The sequence below is a fragment of the Gallus gallus genome, chromosome 1 (assembly GCF_016699485.2).
Source record: "Gallus gallus isolate bGalGal1 chromosome 1, bGalGal1.mat.broiler.GRCg7b, whole genome shotgun sequence".
Lineage (NCBI taxonomy): Eukaryota > Metazoa > Chordata > Aves > Galliformes > Phasianidae > Gallus > Gallus gallus.
Window position 1 is genome coordinate 136,487,286 of NC_052532.1, and position 22,626 is coordinate 136,509,911.

General features: G+C 40.0%; 1 protein-coding gene across 4 annotated transcripts in view; it reads right to left on the minus strand.

Moving 5' to 3' along the window:
- Window positions 1-2,368: 2,368 nt before the first annotated feature.
- Window positions 2,369-22,626, minus strand: part of EDAR (ectodysplasin A receptor) — a 73,091-nt gene continuing 52,833 nt past the window's right edge. The window contains exons 6-12 of one of the 4 annotated variants that reach the window (NM_001398081.1): window positions 13,677-13,763; window positions 12,413-12,538; window positions 12,255-12,329; window positions 10,575-10,647; window positions 9,903-10,062; window positions 6,432-6,492; window positions 2,369-5,087 (exon numbers count right to left, since the gene is read on the minus strand). In NM_001398081.1, the coding sequence (NP_001385010.1) occupies window positions 4,768-5,087; window positions 6,432-6,492; window positions 9,903-10,062; window positions 10,575-10,647; window positions 12,255-12,329; window positions 12,413-12,538; window positions 13,677-13,763 (902 nt within the window). In that variant the 3' untranslated portion in view covers window positions 2,369-4,767. Of the gene's footprint in view, window positions 5,088-6,431; window positions 6,493-9,902; window positions 10,063-10,574; window positions 10,648-12,254; window positions 12,330-12,412; window positions 12,542-13,676; window positions 13,764-22,626 lie in introns of all 4 variants that reach the window. The other 3 variants (NM_001012611.2, XM_015277862.4, XM_015277861.4) reach the window with 3 other exon arrangements.

Here is a 22,626-nt window from a genome sequence, read left to right on the forward strand (position 1 = left end):
TAAATTCTCTTTAGTAGAAGATGAATCCCACTGCAGACACTTGCACAGGTATATCCCAGTGTGTTGGAAGCGCTATACAAGAAGGGAAAATTGAAGAAAAATGGAAAAACTGACACAAAGATGACATCCCAGAGAAGCTCTTATCATTTAACCATTGCATTTTCTTATTCCCATAAAATCACAGAATAGTTTGGGTTGGAAGGGACCTCACAGCCCAGCCAGCCCCACCCCCTGCTGTGGGCAGGGCTGCCCCCACCAGCTCAAGCTGCCCAGGGCCCCATCCAACCTGGCCTTGAGTGCCTCCAGGGATGGGGCACCACAGCTTCTCTGGGCAGCTGTGCCAGCTCACAGCCCTCTGAGTAGAGAATTTCTTCCTAACATCTAACCTATTTTTAGCTCTTTCAGCTTAAAGCCATTTTCCCCCTTGTTCTACCACTATCAGACTGTGTAAGAAGTCAGTCTTACTTGAAGTACTGGAGTGCTGCAATGAGGTCTCCCCAGAGCCTCCTCCAGGCTAAACAAGCCAACTCCTTCAATTTTTCTTTGTAGCAGAAGTGCTTTAGCCAAAGAGCATCTTTGTGGCCTTCTTAAGACCTGCTCCAACAGCTCTGCCTCCTGTGCTGGGGGCCCCAGGCCTGGGTGCAGTACTCTAGATGGAGCCTCATGAGGACAGTGTAGACAGAGACAATAACCTCCCTCTCTCTGCTGGCCTCCTCTTTGTGGGTGCAGCCCAGCACACTGTTGGCCTTCTGGGCTGGAAGAGCATGCTGCTGGCTCGTGTTCAGCCTTTCTATTCATCAGGACACCCAAGTCCTTCTCTGCAGGGCTGATCTCAATGAGTTCTTCTCCCAGTCTGTACTTGTGTCTGTGATTGCCTTGACTGAGGGCAATGTCTTGCACTTGGCTTTGTTAAACCTCATTAGTTTCTCATGTGCCCACTTTTCAAGCACATCCGGATCCCTGTGGGTGGCATCTCTTTCCTTCCGTTGTATCAACTGCATGAGTCAGCTTGGGTGTCATCAGCAAATTTGCTGAGGATACACTCAATCTCATTGTTATTTGTCTATGTCATTGACAAAGATGTTGGAGAGGACCTGTGGAGGACAACACTCATGACCAGCTTCCACATGTACATAGAGCCATTGGCAACAACCTGCTGGCTACAACCAATTCTTTATCAACCAAATAGTCCAGTCTTCAAATCTGTGTCTCTCTAATTTAGAGATAAGGATGTGGTGTGGGACCATGTAAAAAGCCTTACAGAAATCCAGGTAGACAACATCAGCTGTCCTCCCTTTGTTTACTGGTGCTGTCACTCTATTGTTGAAGACCCTCTTTTTGTTTAATTTTACACAGTGAAAGGACATGGGTGTTTTACCCAGATTCAAGTCTGTACTTTGCCAAGTTAACTACAGAAGCCAAAGCTTTTCCTTTGATTTAGTGTCCATAAATACGTTGAAGCCAAGAATGGTCAGGCCCTTCAGACACCTGCATCTTCAGCAGGAGCAGCGCGTGCTGCTCTAACTCCTGCATCTGCAGTGCAGGGAGTGAAAAAACAGCTAAGTGAAACTCCAAGCATCATTTTTTCCTGGCTGTCTGGCAAACTCTAAGCTTTTGTTGCAGTTTCTGGAGTCTTTCTCTCCTTTAATGGCTGGCAGAGCAAGAATATATTCGTCATGCTGAAACCAGAAATGAACCTGAATAAACAAAGCACCAAAGTGTTTTTTTTTTTTTTTTTTTTTTTAAGCAGGACTGTGTTGATTCCTTTTAGAAAATGTTTAATTTGTTTGAGTTACTTTGACAGTCTCAGCTTAATCACCAGTGCCAGGGAGAGATGCAGCTCAGTGCTGGTTTCTGTAAATGCTGCAGTTCTGTTAGCGGTCTGCACAGCGCAAACATAGGACTGGATAATTACAGTTCTGCCCTGCAGTAAAAGCTTCCAGGTAAACTCTCTGATAATGCTGCATAGAACTGCTAATTTAGGAACACACAATGAAAATGTTAATTAGAGAGCATTGCTATTGTGAGATTACTCATTAGTCTCCTAACCTGTACCACCTCTCAGTATATATATGTAATAACTTACATTCTGATTCTCTAAGGAGTCTGGACTTCACTTTGTACCTTGGGGGTGAAGTATTGAACCGAAACTGCACTGAGAAAGGAAGAGTGGTCTTTGCTTCAAAACTTCCCAAAGTGCAGTGCAGACAAGCAGTATGATGTGGGAGCGCAAAGATTCCTTCACGCATGTTACCTCAGTGCTCCCAGACCGCAGGAATGCACTGTTAGCCCCCGGCTAACTTATTTAATTGCACATTTATAAGGCAATATATGAATTAAAAATAGAATAATATAAAAAAGATAACACTACTGTGTTTCATCTCTTTATTAACATATTTTATGTTCATATTTTACAATATAATAAGTTATATGTACAGCATTAAACAAAATTATTAGAAAGTAAGATTTGGCAAGATCTACAGGACTTTTTTTTTTGTTCCTGTACATCTTTTGTGTAACAATAAAAATACTGTATACTAAATAAAATAACGTTAAATAGTCTGTGTTCACATTGGCACCATTGATTTCAAGACCCTCACTTTTTAAGGCCCGACAAATGTAAAAAAGAGGATTCCTTTGGCTTCTTTTAAACAAATGAGTGGTGTGTACTATTAAATGAAACATGAAATATAGGGGACAGTCCACTGAATAACACTGTAGTTACACACTGGCACAAGAGAAGTGGAATCTTCCCATTCTATTTTTTTTTTTTTTTTTTCCTTTTTTACTTAAGTAGCAATAGACTGAATCTGCAAATGTAGGGTCTTGGAAATCTGTTGAAGAATGCAGAGCTGTCAGCAAACCTCGAAATCTTACTGAAGCCTGTTGAAGTCTGTACTAATTTGTCATTGATTTCAAGATAGCAAGAATCCCATCCATAAATTAAACATCAGTTATCCAGTTAAACATTCAAATAAATGCAGTTTGCATCTTCCTTTATAAGAAAAGTCAAAATTCTCCTCAGATTTAGCACATGCAAATTAATAAAGAGTGAGTTAGGGTACTGAAGAAATGGTGGAAGAACAGCAAGGAGTGGTTTTATGTTGCAGTATGTACTTCCTCTGCAATACAGATGAAATGATGAAAACATCAGTAAATGCAGACATTAAAGGGTGATACTAAGTGTTCAGCACAATTATGATACTCTCATAGATAAGATCTGGTTATTAAGTGATGGAATACTGGTTACTAACATCAAGGTTACAATTAATATTCTTCTCATAATATATATATTTTTTTTGTCGAGCAATTTGGAATTGAAAAAGTGTAGGTTGGTAAGTGACGGTTCTCTTCATTTAGTGGTTAAACTTATTGAAATCAGTCATCGCTCATTTTAGCTACAAAATAAGCACAAAGATTTGGTAACACCTTCTGGATTGGTGTCTGAACAAGTTTTACAGATGTTTTGACAAAGAAAATCAGAGTAGCTAACAGGAACACATAAGGTGATTTTTGTTGTGTTTTTGATCCTTTACCTTCCAGAAGAGCTAATTTCCATCTGTGGGGTCTGTGCTCATGTTTCAGGTTGGATATTAGGAAAGACTTATTCTCTGAAAGAATGGTGAGACACTGGAACATGCTGCCCAGAGAGATGGTTTAGTGGGGAAGTATTGATGATAGGTGGATGGTTGGACTAGATGATCTTAGAAGTCTTCTCCAACCTTGATTATTCTATGATTCTATGTTTTACATGCACTGGAGCACAGCATTTCAAAACCACTTGTTCCTGTACTTTTCAACTATCTAAAGAAATCTACTCTTTTTGCTTTCAGTGTCACACATGCCCCACTGTTGTCTGAATATTCCTCTGCTTGAAATATTATTTGACATATAGACATCACTACTGGAAAGTCAAAGTTGTGTGCACAGTTTGCATTTCTAGTAGCATTAAGGAAGAGAAAAACTCGTTGCTCTCCTCTGCACTTGTGAGGGATCACTGCCAACTCACACTGCCCTCTCATCAACCAGTTTGTCTGCAGAGTCTGCAGTTTGAATTTACAATTTCTGAAATGTAGGTACGGACCATGAGTGCATTTACATGCATTATATACAGTGTTTAGAAGCGCTTCCATCTGTAAATTATCTTGGAGCATTTTTTCATATACTGTAATTAGTTGATCTAATGACTGTGTATATACACCTATGCACATACTTCTAAATTTAATAAATCCATAGGGAATATAGAAAACGAAACTGGTTAAATATTAGATGTGTTAGAGCTGATAGAAATGTAGGTGCCTAATGTGTATTTGTTGATACTGTGGCTGTGGTGCCATTGTTGACTGTAACTGTTAGATCAATGGTTGACCAAAGCCCCAAGAGACAGGGCCATCTCCAGCGAGCAACTCAACAGCTTTCTTGCAAACCAGGCAGGAAGGGCAGCAGCAGGTATATCTGCACATATACTCAAACACAGGCTGCAGAACTTCTGTTTTTGTGTCCACTTACTGTCAGTGACTGTTTAACATAATCATTTTGTTTCGCGACCTGTTTCATACCAAGCTTCTTGGGAGAACTGTGCTCTTGTTTTGGTAGATGTTCAACTTCATTTTCTTCGAAGTAAAAGAGAAAAGCTTCCCGTTGGTTACCAGGATTGATTACGTAGAAGAAATGCCAAGGGTCTCTTGTCCAAAGTCTCTGACGTGCTGCTGGCTGGGATCGTTGTTCTCACAGGTGTTGTGGGAGCACAGGCCCCAGCCAGGCCCATCAGGACGTCACTGCTGGTTCAGGAGCAGGCATTGCTTGTGCCCACTCCAGAATATCTGCACACAGAGACTCGACAGCATCCAACCGCTCGATTTGTACCAGTTTGGTGAGCAGTTCCGGGATGCTGTAGCCCGCTGTGCTGATGCGATCAAACAGCTGCATGCCATCTGTCATGCCACCAATTTCGTCCCTCTTCAGCCCAAAGCTCTCAGCAAGGTGACGCCACGTTTTCACTATGGCCTTCTCAGTATTGTATGTTGAACTGAGCATTCGGCTGGTCTTCTCCAGACAGTCAAAAGGCAGCTCCGTAGGGCTCAGGCCTGCAACATGAGGGGTTCTGGTCAGACAGCTCTGTGCACAAATCCTGGCTATTCAAGGAATTTCTTAAAATACTATTAGCAATAGGCACAGCTAAAATCTTTAAGTGTGAGTCTACGATAGGTATGTTTAGCTCCAAAGTTATTACCATATCTCACCTGGTGATGGTAGGGTACAATATTCACAGAATAATTAGGGTAAAAAGTTGGCTGGGAAAGAAGTACTGGATGGATTATGTGCATTTCTATAGTACCGCCCCTTCCCGCAACAATTCACTTGCTATGCGAAGTGTATTGGAAACATATCCCTCATGAGCAGCTCCATGAATACACCTCTGCATGTCCAGCACAGCATTTGAGCTTGAGAGCTCTGACCCTTCCCTGACTCTGTCAGCAGCAGCTGCTGTAACACCACTGTAATTGAAAGTTGCCCTTGTAGGAATGCAAAGAGTGAGGTGCAACAAAGATGCCAGATGCTTGCAAGCATAAAAGTCCCTGCAAATGCTCACTTGTCACTGCTAACACTGAATCTCTAGACATTATTTATCAGTCATTCTGTGAGGAAAAAGCTATTCTTTCCTATACAGTTTTTCTTTCTACTGCTGATCACTGTAGTTTGTACACTGTTTCTGAAAACAGTCTTTCGCTTCTGTAGTTTTCCTGCTTCACACACAACAGCAGTAATTTGATGGGAGACCTGAACCATAGAAAACTTGTTCACATGTACGCACATGAAATATGTGAGACAAAAAAAGGTAGATGCAGTTACATCCTCTGTACTGCATGTGTCTTCTGCTGAAACATTCCAGATAGCCAGCCAAGTGCTAAACATTACATGTACAACACTGGCCTACTTGGAAACTCTGCTTGTTGTCATGAGAAGTGGGACAGCATTTAGAGAAGCAGAGTAGGTCAAGACTTTTGTCCAAAACACAGTCCTGACCCTCCACAAATCACACTTTTGTATTTGGACCTAATTTATACCCATTATCCATGCCACTAAACAGATAAGCACGTTTCCTCTAGATGAAAAGGAAAGATCTCTGTACTTTGGTCCGTGTGGATGTCTACATTACTCTTGCATCTCTCCAAATGCAGGAAGCCCATGCACACATCTGGAGAGCAGCTGTGGTACACAAACCCAACCTGAACAGCTTTGGAATCAGGGCACCATGGTGCTTCCCGCCAGGTGAGAACAAATCTGCTCCCAGGGGCTTTTTTCAGACTTGCACTTTCTTTCCATGAAACTCTCCTTTCCATAGGAAAACAGAGGGATTTACATTTTACAGCAAGCAACTGTGATTTAATTTTGTGCTTTTAGAAGAGGTGCAAGTATTGTACACTCACCTTCTGCAACGTCGCACACGTTAGCGTACACATCAAGTATCTTCTTTCTTCGACTTTGAATCTAAAAGAAGAGATTTGTTGCATTATTTTTTTGGTCATGAGAGCAATTGGCAGGCAGTAGCACAAAACCTCTGGGAGATCCTCCTTTCATGGCTCAAGGGATTATCACATTATGTACTCAAGGGTCATTTTTGAAGACTGATGGAAGAGGATGCAACAATTCAGCAAAAAGTAAACACGTTTCTGCTTTGGCGTACCACTGCTAGAGAATTTTCTTTCAACCTGTTCTTCTTTTAGATCAGTGTCTTTTCTACTCTAAGTGTTTCTGTTTTTTGTTTCTCTTTCAGACTGACGGAAACTCCAGATAATGAGGACAAACTCAATGTCAAACTCGCAGGAGAAGATGCAAGGGATGTCCAGGTAAATTGAAAAACTGAAATTGCCTTCATCCAACAACGTAAGAGAACTCTAGAGGAAGGGATCACCTTTTCTGTCATTTGGCATAGAACTGCTTACTGCATTGCTGATTAATTAGAGATTTGCTTCCACAATATATTACCTGCATGAATCTGAAAGATTTTATAGAGGTAAAAAAAATCAGTAGCACTTTAGACAGGGAAAATTTAAGGTCCAGGGTGCTGTCATCATTTTTGACAAGAAAGAGACTCAGAATAAAAACTTGACATCTTCTAAGCTGAAAATGGACATTTTGATGTAGTTTCATTTAACCAAAAAATTCTCAGGGTTTGGCCTTGGATTCAGTGTGGATTGAAAATAAATGTCAAAATGTCATGAATTCTCAGGGACTGGAATTGTCATCTCTCTGCCAGCTTTCATTAAGGCTGAAGTCTCTGAAAAGCTGTCATTTTGATAGGACTCCAGCATTATCTCCACAAATTCACCACTTTTCACTGCAAACCAGGAAGAAAAAAAGCTCCATTTTCACTATTGTGTATATATATATATATATACTTTTTTTTTTTATAGAAAGATTTTTTCCCATTTTATTTGGACTCTAGGTGACATGGCACATCAGTTAGTTGGATTAATAGACTTGAAGCTGGAGACAACAAACTGGCTGCTCCACCCAATGCCTGTTTCACAGTATGCCATGTTGCAGGGAAATGCAATACAGACACTGACTTATTCACATATTCTTGGTACAATTTACATATGCTAATCTTTGGGATTCTGATGTACATTTGATAAGCTGTTTCAGACGCTTATAAACAGAAAAATTTCTTTTAAAGGAATTCATTAAAATTCGTATAAGACAATGATTAGATGCCTATTTTCCCTTTCTTCATTTTTAGGACAAGAAATGAGGGTAGAGAATTTAAAGCCCAAGAAGAATTACACGGGATGATCATTTTGCTTGAGTCAGAACATGGGAAATTTTTAAAGCTTTTGCTGGAAGCAAGCAGGTGGATTTGGGTTTGGCGATCCTCCATGTGGTAGCACCTTGCATAATGGTTTTTGGTTTAACCAGAGCAGCTTTGGATAAGAGCAGCCATTCAACTTTCTTTACCCCTCTCAGAAAGCTACTTAATACTCTTTCTAGTACTAGAAATGCTACTCAGTCTCTAGCCTCAAGCAAACTACTGCTTTTTTAACTTCTGGCAACTGGCTTTGATTTGAAATCTGAGGTATGGGCTGGGGAATCTTGATGTAATCTGCACTTTCATTGAAAACTTTGTCTTCAGCCTTGTTAGCAGGCCTCAGCTCATTAGCAATATGTAAGGATAGTAGGTCTGGGAGAAAAGCTCATGTTTCAGATGTACTTACGAGATACCTAAATTACTCAGGAGAGTGTATCTACTCTGTATAGTCTTTAGAAGGCAAGCTGTTTCTTATTAAATGTTCTGATTTCCTACCTGCCCAACTTGTATAATGCAATTTTAAGCAAGTGCATACAGAAGTGTGATAATGTTGGATTTTTACAGAGACCTCATAAACTGAATTTTAAAATAGGAACATTAGAGTAGTAAGTTATTTTCAGATAGTCATAACCGACTACACACAAAAAAAGCATCTTTCTTAGGTTGAGACTTCATGTGTCTGGCCTCAGCTGAAAAATGAGCTTTATCAGAAAATCTGAGAAGCATGCCAGCAAAGTAAAACATGCAAACGAGATGCAACTTCAGACCTTTTTATTCTTCAAAAAATAGCATCTCCCTCACAAGGAAAAGCTGAGAGACCTGGGACTCTTCAGCCTGGAGAAAAGAGGACTGAGGGGAGATCTGATCAATGCTTATAAATATCTAATGGATGGGCGTCAAGTGGATGGGGCCAGGCTGTATTTGGTGGTGCCCAGTGTGACAGGACAAGGGGCAACAGGCACTAACTGGAACACCGGAAGTTCCATATGAACATGAGAAAGAGCTTCTTTCCTTTGGGGCACTTTGGAATGGGTTGCCCAGAGAGGCTGTGGAGTCTCTTTCTCTGGAGATGTTCAAAATCTGCCTGGACACTTTCCTGTGTGACTTGCTGTAGGGAACCTGCTTTAGCAGGACTCAACAATCTCCAGAGTTCCCTTCCAACCCCTGCAATTCTTTGATTAATGACACAATTTTGTCCTAGATATTGCTCTTTTTTAATTATTTCTGAAGTTCTAAAAACATACAAAATGTCAGAGCAGACACTTTCTTTTTAAGGGCAGATTCATCTTAATGTGAACTAAACATTGTGTGGGTGAGGGAGTGCCCTAACCCCACCTTGAAATAGCCTAAGTGAGATAAACTGCCCTGAGCAATACAGATTCAGCAGGAAGAAATGAAGGCCTTCCACAGCAAGATGAACAGTGCATTTACACTGTCCTTAGGAGCACAGAAGTCACCTTAAGCACATACGTGCTTTTGCAAGTTACACACACACACACACACACACACACAAATATATTATAATCAAGCACAGCCCCAGATATTGCTGAAATTTCAGTGGCATAGAAATACCCATGCCTCTGAGTCAAGACAGGTAGATGCTATGCTACTGTATGACTCCAGCCTCACTGTTAAATTATTTTTCTGTCTGATTTTCTGTTGTCAATGTGGCTTTGGGGTTGATTATATTAGCATTAACTACACTGGGGGTTTGCTGTTTTCTTTTTCTTTCTTTAGACTATAAAACATAAAATGTGGGAAAGCAGAGTTATTTCTCTTGCAGCAAATGTGCTTTTCAACCCTGAACAGTATTAAAACATCTACACAGACACTCATAAATATTGAAGGAATTTCATATGCCATTAGGCAAATAAGAGTCAGTAATAAAATAATCAGAAGAAAGTCTCTTGTATTTTGTGGATTAGTCCTATCTGTGTTATAGTGCATTTTTTGTGGTGATAGTTTGTATCTTGTTTTCTTAAAAAACAAAACAAAACAAAAGAGTGAAAGAGCAAAAAAAGCCAAACCACCACCACCACCAATAAAAACACAGAAAGCAACTCTCAAATTTGAAATCTCAAAATTGCCTTACCCCAGTTGATTTATTGCTTGTGGAAGATTTATCTCTGGCCAAATGCACTAATGATAACAAGCATCTCTCTGGTGTCCCTTGCTTGTCAACTGCAGCTTCTTCATCACTATCCATGCTACGACTTAGAAGTCGTTCATTCTCAGAAGATGCATCGTTTTCACTGTAAAATGAAGGATAAGGTTGTCTTAGTGAAGCCTCTCATGGTTTGACTCCAATGATTTCCCTTCTGCTATCCCAGAGTAATGGAATAAAAATGTTTTCCATTTTTTATTCCCCTGAAATCCTGTAAATGTAACTGCATTCATCTTCTGAGGATATATGTGCAATGCTGACCAAGTTGCACATCCACGCTTATCTTGCAAGAATCCTTCCATAGAAGGATTCCCCACTGAGAACAGTGTTTGCCTCAGTGGAGTTGTGTTACCAGCACAGAATCTCCGTGGGCTACAACTCAGAGCATGTGGTAATGTTTCAATGTATGGTGGCCGTGGTCACTCCTTCCAGAACCTAACATCTGCAGCTCTTTCATTGACACATTTTTCCTTGATCTACCAGACTAGAAAATTACTTCTACTTTGTTCTTCATGAATTTCTCTGTACCAGGATAAATGATGACTCTGCCTCTTTCCCACTTCAGTCAGAATGGAAGCATCTTTAGTTTTTTTTACCTACCTTTTAGCAGCCTTAGCTGGAGTTGCTGTAAGTTTTTCAAACTCTTCTTTCTCAGAGAATATCACAACATTATCTGCAGATAAACAATTAAAGAAATTTACATTGGCAATGACTATTCAAACTGGTGTTTTCTCTGAGGAGCTACTTTAGCTGGCAACCTTGCTGCAAATGGAAATCTCTCTGCTACCTTTTGAATTGCTATCAGATTATTAAGTGACATTCTGGAAGTACAAATACTATTGTATGAGGGCTGCTCCAAAAATAATGCCTCCTATTTTATGATGTTGGCCCACAGCACCAAGAGGTGGATGTTGGTGGTATGGCAAAAGAAAAGGTTGAACTTTCCTGCCAGTATCCCATTACATGTTGTTGCTGTGCAACAGATGGCAGTGGAGGGGCACTGACACAACAGCATCTGACATGGAAGTGCAGATGAAAAAAAGGGGTGTCAGTGAGTTCCTTCATGCAGAAAAAAATGGTACCCACTGATATTCATCAACACTTGCTGAATGTTTATAGAGAAAACACAGTGGATTTGAGTACAGTGAGGTGATGGCTGGTGCATTTCAGCAACGGCGGCAGTCATGTAAAAGACAAGCCATGTTCTGGATGGCCATGCAGTCACAACACAAAATGAAGAGCGTCTCAATCAGCTCATCAGCATGAATCAGTGGATTATGAACAGGGAACTGTGTATGGAGCTAAGCATCAGTTTCAAGGTTTTGAAAACAATGACGGCAATATTGGAATATTGCAAAGTTTCCACCAGGTGGGTCCCACTGATGCTTACATAGTAACAGAAAGAACACTGTATGCAAGTTTGTCAGGACCTGTTGAACCAGTACTGGGCTGAAAGTGACAGCTTCCTGAACTGCATCATTACCAGTGATGAGACATGCAGTCACCATTATGAGCTGGAGTCAAAATCACAGTCCATGGAGTGGGAATATGTGAATCCCCCATTTAAGAAAAAGTTCAAGACTCAGCCCTCAGCAGGTAAAGAGATGTGCAGTGGTTTTTGCTATAGGAAAGGAGTGGTCTTTCTGGATTTTTTGAAACCTGGACAAACTATCAACTCTGACTGCTACATCGTGACACTGGTTCTAACTTCCAGAGTCAGACCAGAGAAGAAGACAATATTTCTCTTGAAACACAATAGCACCAGGCTATACATCGGTTTGAAGACCATGGAGCAGATTACCAACGCTGACTGGACTGTCCTACCACACCCACCATATAGTCCAGATGTGGGGCCTTCTGACTTCCATCTGTATGGGCCAATGAAAGATGAACTGCATGAGTAACAGTTTTCTAGCAACAATGCCACCATATCAACTGTGAAACACTGGGTCACTCCCACTGGTTAAGATCTTTATGAGCAGAATATGCAGGCTCTTGCTCATTGCTGGTGAAAATTCATAGCTAATGGTGGTGACTATGTTGAAAAAGAGTATTTTGTAGTTGAGAACTTGCTCTATCAAGTAGTGTTTTTGTGCTCTTTGTCTCTGCTGCAGTTTCCATGGAAATAAATAGGAGGCATTACTTTCAGATCGACCGATGTACATAATTATTTTGTAAATGGACACTGAATGGGGGAATTGTAATTAAGAGAAATGCAGTATGAGTACTTTAGCCCAATGGCATCTTGGATAGAAAATGCAGAACTAAAGCAACTTATACCTTGTACTTCTTTCTTCTCTTCTTGAGTATTAGCCTGAGCTTCGACATTTTTTACTGAGTGACTCTTGCAACAGGCTAGGATGTAAAAATAACAAAAATTACTCTCAGAAGCTATCTAAAAATAGTATTTGCAGCAAAAACTTGTGCTGAACAATTACCTTGAGCAGAAGGTTTGGTTTTCACAATGTAAAACATGATGATGAGGACAATGGCAATAGCCATTATGAATATGGTAGACATTGCAATTATCAGAGCTGTAGCCAGATGTCCTTGTCCTGAAAGGTCTGCTGGAAAAACAAATAAGTATTTTTGTAAAGAATCAACTCTTCAGATCAAAGAATAGTTAACAGTTCACACTCCATACTACCGTTGGAATTTGCACACTCAGTTTGTTGATCTGAGTCTTGTTTAAGCATTGCAAAACTAAATGCTACTTCTCAAAGGGGAACTATCTAACAATTTTCAAAATTGTGACTTAGGCTGCAAGAACTACTTAATAGTATTCATAAAAAATATTTGATCAGATTACTGTACAAAGATGTAGGAAATGGTATTATCTGCTCAACTACATGTACACAGAAGTAGCAGCCTTCCTAACAGTGAACCAGTGAAATAGTACTTAAAGAAAGAAAAACAAACAAAAAATACTAAACCAAAAAATCTCCATAAAATGGGATGAGAGGTAAAAGGTCTGTTGATGTCTCTGACTGCCTCAAAATCTTTGCAGTAAGGAGAACACGATGTACTTGTGGAATAAGTAATGTTTTTTTAATAGACTTAAAACACAGCATGGCTGCAGGGTGAATTTAAAATAAGTTATGTGGAAAGATAGAAGCAGAATTTGGATGAACAGATTAGAATCAAAAACTCATTAAAGAATGCAGAAAACCTCAGATATAGTAAAATGCAGGAAAATAATTTTTCTGAAAACATGATTCTCAAGATCTTGTTTACAGACAAAATGACCAGGAAGATCAGTGTGGTCAGTACCTCATTAACGGCATCTTTCCTGTTATGTGTACTCATGCTCAAACATTTTAAAAACCTAATAATCATAGTGGAGAACAGCTGAGAACAGTTGAGTAAGAGACAGGCTTTATTTGTCCATTTTATTGTCACCAGTCTAAATGAGGCTTTGCTGAGGCACAGTGTCCTACCTATATCACTACAAGTAATGAATTAATTAATTGCTGGCGTTGTCCACTGATGTCCAAGTGCATTTTAAGTCCATCCTCCTAGAACAGCAGTATTGATTAACCAAGAAATAAAAATTAATTCTAAATTATTTTTAATAGCCATTTTAGAAATCTGGAAAGAGTGGCAATGAAATTCACAATAGATATCATCAGTTCAGTCCCACTGTTGTTGATGCTATTTTTGAGACTAACAGCTGCCACATTAAATCCAGGAATGTCTTCTTACCTTTGTGAGCATGCTGGTAAGGTGAGAAAGTACTTGTGCCAGACGTGCTCGGGAAAATGGCTGAAATGCCAGAGGTAGCCCCTGCACCTGCAATAGAAAAACAGAAATGCCATAAACTTCCACAGTTAGTTCATATAGTTGAAGCAGTATCTTAGCCCAGGTAAAGAGAGCCTTGGCTTTGCCTGATTGTATTTCCTGTTCATTAGCAAAGAGCTCATGAATTCACTGTGACTTTTCAAAATGTTACTAACCCCAGTATGCATTGCTGGCGTGTTGAAACTTGTATGTAGAATATAATTTTGCACAGCATCTAGAGGGAGGAGAAGAAGTCAAAGCCCATGAAATGTTATGAGCATAAACAAAACTCATCACGTTAATGTTCTCATGATTATCCTTCGCTAGCAGGATCACCATGAAACTCTGGTAGTAAGCAAGCCCTCACAACCCCACAGGAAAACCTAGCAAAAGTGACAAGCAAGACTGTTGAATGTCCCTCTGTTTCATGGAGCTGCACTGCCTTGGAAGGAAATATTAGAATTTCTGCCATCTAGCTGGATAATTTGTTTCTTATGATCCCTCCTGTCAGTCTAAATCTGTATCCTAGGGGGAAAAAAAGTCTCCAAAACAGTGAGATGAAGTACCTCAAGGACTGCTCCATGCTGGCAGAGTGAGGTTGCCCAGTGGAGATTTTCCTTGAGTAACTTCTACAGTTCAGTTTAAAAGTTAGTTAATATTTTTATTAATCTTTCACATGGTGTCACACACCACATTTTCAAAACAGTAAACCAAGTCATAAACTAACATCTTTTCACAATACTAGACAATAGTGAATATTACTGGGAATAAGGCTGTTGATGAGAATGTTGTATGAAAATACAGGGTGGTATTGGCATAGAATTCCAAGAAAGGCATGAAAACATTGGGTTTGGAAGAAAACATTCTCTTGATTCTCAAATAATTTTTCAAATAATTGGTGAGGAGGTTATGCAAACAGCCACTACAAACAGCCAAGGAAAACCATCCTCTGGCTGGGAACAGGGATAAGAAATCCCTTCTGCTTTATATTAGCTGTGCACAGAAAAAGTCTGGTGATGACATTTAAATTCAGCAGACCTAAAGCCAGAAGACTGCTCCAATCGCACAGCACATGGCTCAGAAATCTGGTGTGGCAGCTAGAGTAGCTGAGAACTCACCAAGCCATTCTTTTGACCCAGTAAATATCACAAGAAATTCAACCCACTAGGTAAAGTTGACAGGAAATTAAGTGGCCTGGAATGGTCTGAGAAATGTTCCATGGTTAAGTACAAAGAAATGTACATGCTCTTCAAATTAAGAATAATGTTATCCAAAAAAAGGAAGAAAAAAGATATTACCTAACATAAAACGTGGCTGCATGTAGTGAATGCAAAGTGTACACTCTTAAAGTGTCCACAAAGTACAAGCTGCAGATGTCTTAAAAAGATATTTCCTTTAATAATGGTAAAATTTCTTTCAAGCATCATTTCTTGAAAGGAAATGAACTCATTTGTTATGAAAACTGAAGGAATTTTTGAAACTGATGAAGTGTTTTCATAAAGTTTTAAATACACTACTTTGTTAATTCAGATGCTTATAGCATTATGTAAATGACAGGCAGATTGCATATATCTTGCCTCTGGTCCCTTCCCTGTGACAGAGTTCATTCTTGGAAGAATTATTTATAAGTTCCAGAACCTGCAGTGCAGCAGTGGAGCAGCTACATGTCAGTAGATGAGGATGCCATCCATCTGTAATGGAGGCTAAAGACAAGATTGCTAGTAATTCTTCACAAACCAAAATGAATCACACTTAGTTTCAACCTTGTATTTACTCAGCTGAGCAGTGGAGGCAATCTACTCAATGGCCAATGCTGCAGCCAGAGACCTGTCTGTTCTTTCATGTCCGCAGCTACTAGGCCTATGCCTCTTCTTGCCATCCCCTGGCAAACCCAATTACAGACAATTGCAATTCTGTGCAGCTCTTACAGGCTGCAACAAGTCAACAGCAGCTTTCTTTCCATTGCCTTTCAATTATTATGGCAACTTGCTCTGCTCTGTCTGCCTGCAGTTTATCTAACAAGCTTGAGTTCATCTCCCTTATAAGCAGGTTTATCACATTCTCTTTTCCTTCATTTGAAACGTGGAGTAATTGAGGGATTTCTGCTTAATCCTTCAATCATTCAATCACTTGGTATTGGTAACATAAGATTTTTCATCTGTAGAAAGAAGGAGAGCCTTGGTGGGTTGTCAGGGAGCAGCACTTCACAGGAACGGTAATGAGGAAGGCCATCTGTTCGTCCTTCAACATCACTGCTACCCTTCACCCAGCTCTACCCACATGAAGATATGGCGTGTTGCCCACTCTGCACACACTGAAACCTGTCCAACACACAAAGGTGGTCATTTTCATCTTCGGAAGAGCCTGCGTAAGGGATTTTCCTTTGGTTACGTGGGAATGGGGCTATGTTGGTTCTCTGCTGTCTACTGTGGCAAGAGCTAGGCTGATGCTAAAACGTGATGGCCTTTTACATATGCCTGTGTGGGAGTTACATATTATGCATATTTTAAGTCTATTATCAAATTTAATAATTTGGTATATTCATTATGAGCCAAGACTTTTCTTTAGATGTGGCTTAGAAGCAAGTGCCAGTTCACACACCTGCACTACAAGGGGAACCAAAAATACCAGCTTCTGCAGAATTTCAGTTCATGCCTATTTTGTATGAGCAAGAAGCAAAGCAACAAATAGAAGCAAAGCAAAGTCTTGCAGTACACCGTGACTCCAGTGTCAGTTGTTCCTGTGCACATCCTGTTTTGTGTCCAGATTACATTATTAACTTTGGTTCCAATATAGGTGACACTTAAATATTCTATGAAGACTTAGAGCTCAAGCAGAGACATCCTAATGTGCTACAGCACAACATATGGAAATAACTCTGTTTTAAGCCCCCCAAAAGACTGATGGCTGTAATATAGCTGTGCAAAAGAGTGGTTTATATTCCTAGACACCTGTATGTAATATTACAGGAATGTGATAAAGACACTAGGAAGAAGGTTTATCAGTGAAGCTTTGCCATTTTTTGCATTATGATTAAAAAAAAAAAAAGAAAAAGAAAAAGAAAAAAAAAGATATTGATAGAGTCTAAATACTGTTTCGTTAAAAAACAGCACACACTGATTAGGAGAACAATTTGACCTGTATTCAGATTTGAACATTTGTTGTTGCTGTTGTTGTTTTTTTAACTTGCAAGATAACTTTAACTTAAACTGCCATGCAGACAGCCATTCATCCCTATAGTGAACAAATGCAGGGCAGTAACATAGTATTTTTGTTTTAAGGAACCATTCTGCTTTGTGTAACAGGACCATTGCTGTTGTTTATGTATCTCAAGACAGATTTACAGAAAGAAGTGATGAACAAATGTGCCAGATCTGTGGGATGAGGAGGGCACTGGGAGGGGACGGTTGCCCAACATGCCCTCTCACAAGTGTTTGTGCCTGTAGGAAATCTGGTGCAGCAGAGACCATATGTGCTTCTGACATATGTTGCTGTAGGTGGCAGCTTACTGGTCCATGCAAAGGACTGCTGCTCCTAGCTAGCAACAGCTTTCTGTGAAGTTTATTTAATACTTAATGACATAGTATAAAAATACACAAGTGCGTATGCAACAGACTACCAAAGTGATCCTGAAATACAAAGTGTTAAAAAAAATGCCTTCATGCCTCCATGTGTCTGCTCCTTGCTATTGGGAGCGGTTTGCTGTCTCTCCTTTCGCACCCCACTTCCCACAGCCATGACCCATTTATGAATGGCAATCCATACTTGTTACTGCCAGCTGAGCTGTGCCTGCAGGCACTGTGGCCATTTTAAAGGAGGGAAGTAAGATAAAGCACCCACACAGATTAATAACCAGCAGCCTGAAATATGAGATGGAAAAATATATTACATTGAGTTGAAGTTCAATAAAGGTAGAAAGTTTACGGCTGACAACGTAATCGGAAACTAGATTATAACTAAATCTAGTCATAAATAAAGACCTAGCTATTTAGAAAGCCCACGTCAGAATTTTCAAATTAATGTCAATCTGTATTCAGGTACTTACAGAAAAGGTTTTTGAACTTAAGGGAACAACACTTCCTATGGAAACCCTGTCCATTTGGACAGTCATGGAACTGAAGCCGCTGTAAAAATCCAGCTGCTCTTCAAGGCATCTATGTATGAACTTAGTAAACAAACATCATCCAACTCTAATAACATTGCAATTCACATATACCAGAAATTAGCTCAGGCACTGGAGGACTACTTGACGGCTTTTGATTTTTCTGTTATTTTCAGGAGGCATAAAGAATACCATAAGGCAGTTCAGTCCAATATTTACTGTAGCTTCAGGCAGATTCTTCAGTTAGTTTAGATAGTTATTAAACTGGGAAGGGCGAGAAGCAAACAAATTCCCTAGTTTGAATCTTATAAAACTTGTGATAAACCTAACCCTAATTCCTACACACTTCAGTTTCAGATCTGCTCATTCTCACTGTAAGGAGCCACTACTGCTCAGACACCTATGAAGACATATTTTATACTCCCATACTCTTTAACGTTTTTAAGTTTTGTTTTTCTCTCCCATTATTTTGCAGGGGCAGGGAAAATTGCTGATGACAGCAGGCTACATGACCTTAGTCTGACAGTTTATTTACTGTTTTGTTTAGGATTTACTAAGAGCTTTAATTGTAGGGTGCTGGTGTGTTGCAAGTAGATGCGGAGGGACACAGCAGGTTTGTGAGAGGGGATGGCCCGAAGTCCTGAGAGTTTTTGGGTGAGGTGCAATGGGACCAGGTGCCCTCCTGTGTGATACCCGGTGATACCTGGGCTCAGCTTTCCTGGCAGCTCAAGAGAGCAAAGTCCATACTCGATCCTCAGATCTTTTCCCTGGACAGTTTATGGCTGAGGCTGGCCAATTTTGTCCCAATATTAGGTTCCTCTCCTAATATAGACAAGCCCTGAGGGAATGAGTATAAGGCCACACCACCAGTGAACAATAAAGCTCTGCCTTCAGTGTTTCTCCTATTCCACACGTAAAGAGGAATGGGGTGTTCAGAGATCAAACGACTCAAAAAAAAAAAAAAAAAAGGAAAGTTTGTTAGCTCCAGCTAACAAGCCTATTCATTTGTAAGCTTAATTTGAAACAGAAGGAAAATGTCCCGATGTTGATCATATTACAAAAGGACAAAACTGGCAAGAAAGGAAAATTAGTGATATTTCAAAGAACTGAGAGTTAAAACAAAAACCTATGAAATAATTATTTTTCACTAAGGCAAGTGTTTTTGACGTTAGGCTTGTCTGTGTTAAACGCTTCAATTAAGGACACTGAGTCTCAACCTTAAGCATGCGGGTATGGAAGCGACCCCCTGAGGAGGGCTTGCTGCACAGAGCCCTCAGCCTGTTAGTAACTTGTTCTGTCTCATCTGCTCAGCTGGTTTTGAAGTCCTAATGACACAACAATAGATATCATCTTTTATGTTTCCAGATGCCATTCACTCTCTGGTAGTTCAAAAATAATTTGACTATGTTTGCTTTTCTTTGTTGTTTCTCTTCCTTTTTTTTTTTTTTTTTCCCTCTTTTCTTTTGCTAAGCCATCACTGACAAGTGTCAGACTTACTTAAAAACTTACACAGTTTGATTATTGCAACTGTTTTCATGTCTATGGCCAGGAAAAATAACAATATGCTTTGTCCACACACACACAAGAAAACATAGAGAAAGAAAACCCTCAATCACTTGCCGAAATTCCCTACATCAATAATTTCAGTGGATAAGTGTTTACATATTTGTCGTAATTGGGTAATAATGACTTCAAAATATAATGTTGAAGATTTTATAGCAGAGTTTGGTTTTGTTTTCCTCCATCACTTTTGAACTTAAATGGCAAATATCAAAGTTCGAACAGAAGAGCAGTTAACACACATAAACTGGCTGAGAACTGCAGCTGCTCAAAGATAACATCTCTTCCAGCATCAGATGCACCTCTGCCAGAGAATACTCCATGTAGGTTAAATTCTTCTGTCTTTTGCATATCCTTTTACATTGGATGAAAGCAAAAAAATAACCAACAACTCTGCATATTCAGAGGCCTCAAGTGACTCCAGTTCCAGAACTGCTGACAGCAAATTCAGCACCATTAACTGTGGGAAGCCACATCTTAAAGTGGTTTGGTGCTCGCTACCTGCAATACATCATCCACCAATTTGCAAAGGAAATCTGCATCCAGTAGCTGCTTCCCTCACTCTCTGCAAAGCTGCTAGTTGTCACAGAGGTATCACATCCCAGTTCAGTGTCAGCATGGGTCACTGATGGCTCACAATGTTCTTCACACACTGCTAAAGACCTCGCCTCTTTGATGTTTTAGCATTGTGTTCCTCTGTGCCTAGTACAGCTGGACTGAAGCTCGTACGCAGTAGGCTTGAGGGCCCAAAAGTCTTACAGAGTCATTTCACAGTGCACAAGACATGAAAAATTGAAATCCTTATGGAGATGTTGACTCATTTCAGAAGACAAACTCTTTTCCACGTAAGAAAAAGTCTTCCTGCTACATAGCAGACATCCTGTTACTCACATAAGCACACTCTGTGCTCTACCAGCACTTTTCCCACAAGCCACCACCAAAACCTGACATTCCTCACAGAGCACAGAGAATGACTGCTTTTATCTTTCAGTCCAGAGCGAGATATTTGGCACTGCATTCTGGCAATATGGTTATCTTCATTAAATATCTGACCTCTACATGTCTCCCTCTCCTCCCACTCTGATCCATGTTACTTGTCCTTTTCCCAGCTCAGGTCCCTTGAGAATTAATATGAAAGTGGCACAGGCCCATCACGGAATTTCTTTCTCACTTCCCATACTCCTTACACTTATATTTCCAGATGTTGGGACATGGAGTGTTCATCTTGTTTCCTCAGCCATTTCAAGGTTTATTGACTGTTTAGGAGATGAAAGTTGCACAGCAGGCTCTTGGAGTTGAAAGCTGTTTGTTTACCCTTTGATCAAAACCAAATATTTTTCTACCAGGTAGAATGTATGGTGTGGTGAGGTCTTTGAGGTTTCCCTGCAGCAGCACACATACCCAGCTTAGTTCTTGCTCTGGCCCTGTGTAAAGAGGACACCAAGCTGTTCCCAGCCAGGTATTTTTCCAGCTAAGGAGAACACCACTGTCCTTCAACTCAGTCTCAAATATAAAGAAGTCCTAAAATGGGATTTCTCTGCCCTGATTTTTCTATCTAGAAGTAAAGTATTAAAGCCAGAGCTTGTCACACCTGGCTTCCCACCCTGAAGTAATTTGCCACCCTTGTTTCCTTGCAACACTTTGGGCCACCTCTCTCCAGTTACATGAGAGCATTTGGAGAAGAGACAGTTCTGGGGAGCAACACTCTGGCAAAGTTTGCAAGATTGAAGCTCCTGAAGGCTGTTCAGTGCTACTCTGAAGTCTCAGTAAAGGATATGAAGAGGCCTGGGACTATATGGACTTCGTTAATACTTGCTGGGTCCTCCATCATGACAGACAGAGGGAGAAGCAATGACTACCAATAGGCAGAAGTTCTTCTGAGTATAGGAGCCATTCATACCAAAGAACTGATATTATCCTTCATGTGACAAAAATGGCATGTTTGCTTTAGGGCTACATGCTCAGAGTGCAGAAGTTAGATTAGCTTGGAATTTGCAAACCTCAAAAAATTATGGAGTTGTGCAACACTGACATGATAACTTTTCTCTGACTAGTAGAATTTGATGGCAGTGAAGCATGTGATAAAGAAGGTTTTATGTTTATTTATATTTACGGTCTTTTGCTAACACCAGATTTTATGCTGCCTGCACAACAACAGTGAGAAATTTCTGTAGCAAGGCTGATTTTCCATTTGGAGTACCAGTTATTGTTTGTGAGTCAGGAAGCCACCATTACAAACAATGTCCAGAAGCTTAGACATTATAAACCAAGTAATCTGATCTCAGTGATTTGAGCAATTTGGATTTTTAAAATCTTTCTGGTCTATTCATCAGTTGTAATCAAATGGTTAGTTTCATGGACCTGATTAAAATGGTAATATTTACTATTGCCAGCACTAATGTTTTCTACATTAGCATTCAGTCTGTTTGTAAGCTGTCTAAACTATTCCCAAAGGTAATATATTTATTCTTGTGTTGGTCAAGTTAAAAATGCAAGTGGTTAATCAGTTGTATAATTCACATTTCCCTTGCAAATATAAGCACATTATATATAATATCTGCCAAGGACTCCCTAAAAGGCAAAGATTTGTGTTTTGAATTGAGCGATAGCTGTAAGACCTTCAGGTAGCTCCATGCCAGATAAGTAAGCTACAATATGTTTATACTACTACTACTATTATTTCAGTTACTATTATGTTCAGTTATTATTATACTATACTATACTACTAGTAATATTTCAGCATGTGCTTAAGACAGAGTATTGGAGCTCAAGAAGTGATTCTTCTCAAATTAATCCTACTACCTCATGCCATCTTCTATTTTGGAAACAAAGCAAATCTGGGGTAAATTGTGCATGGCTATACTGGCTGGTGGCATCTCAAGGAACTGCTGAGATGAATACCCCACATCTTAAAGCAAGACTTGGCATGCTGGAAGGGCAATTTCATTGAATCATAGAATGGTTTGGGTTGGAAGAGACTTTTAAGATCACCTAGTTCCAACCCCCCCTGCTATAGGCAGGGACACCTCCCACTAGACCAGGTTGCTCACAGCCCTATCCAGCCTGGCCTTGAATGCTTCCACAGAGGGGGCATCCACAACCTCACTGGACAACCCGTTCCAGTGTCTCACCACCTTCACAGTAAAGAATTTCTTCCTAATATCTTGTCTATGTCTACCCTCTTTCAGTTTAAAGCCATTTCCCCATGTCTCG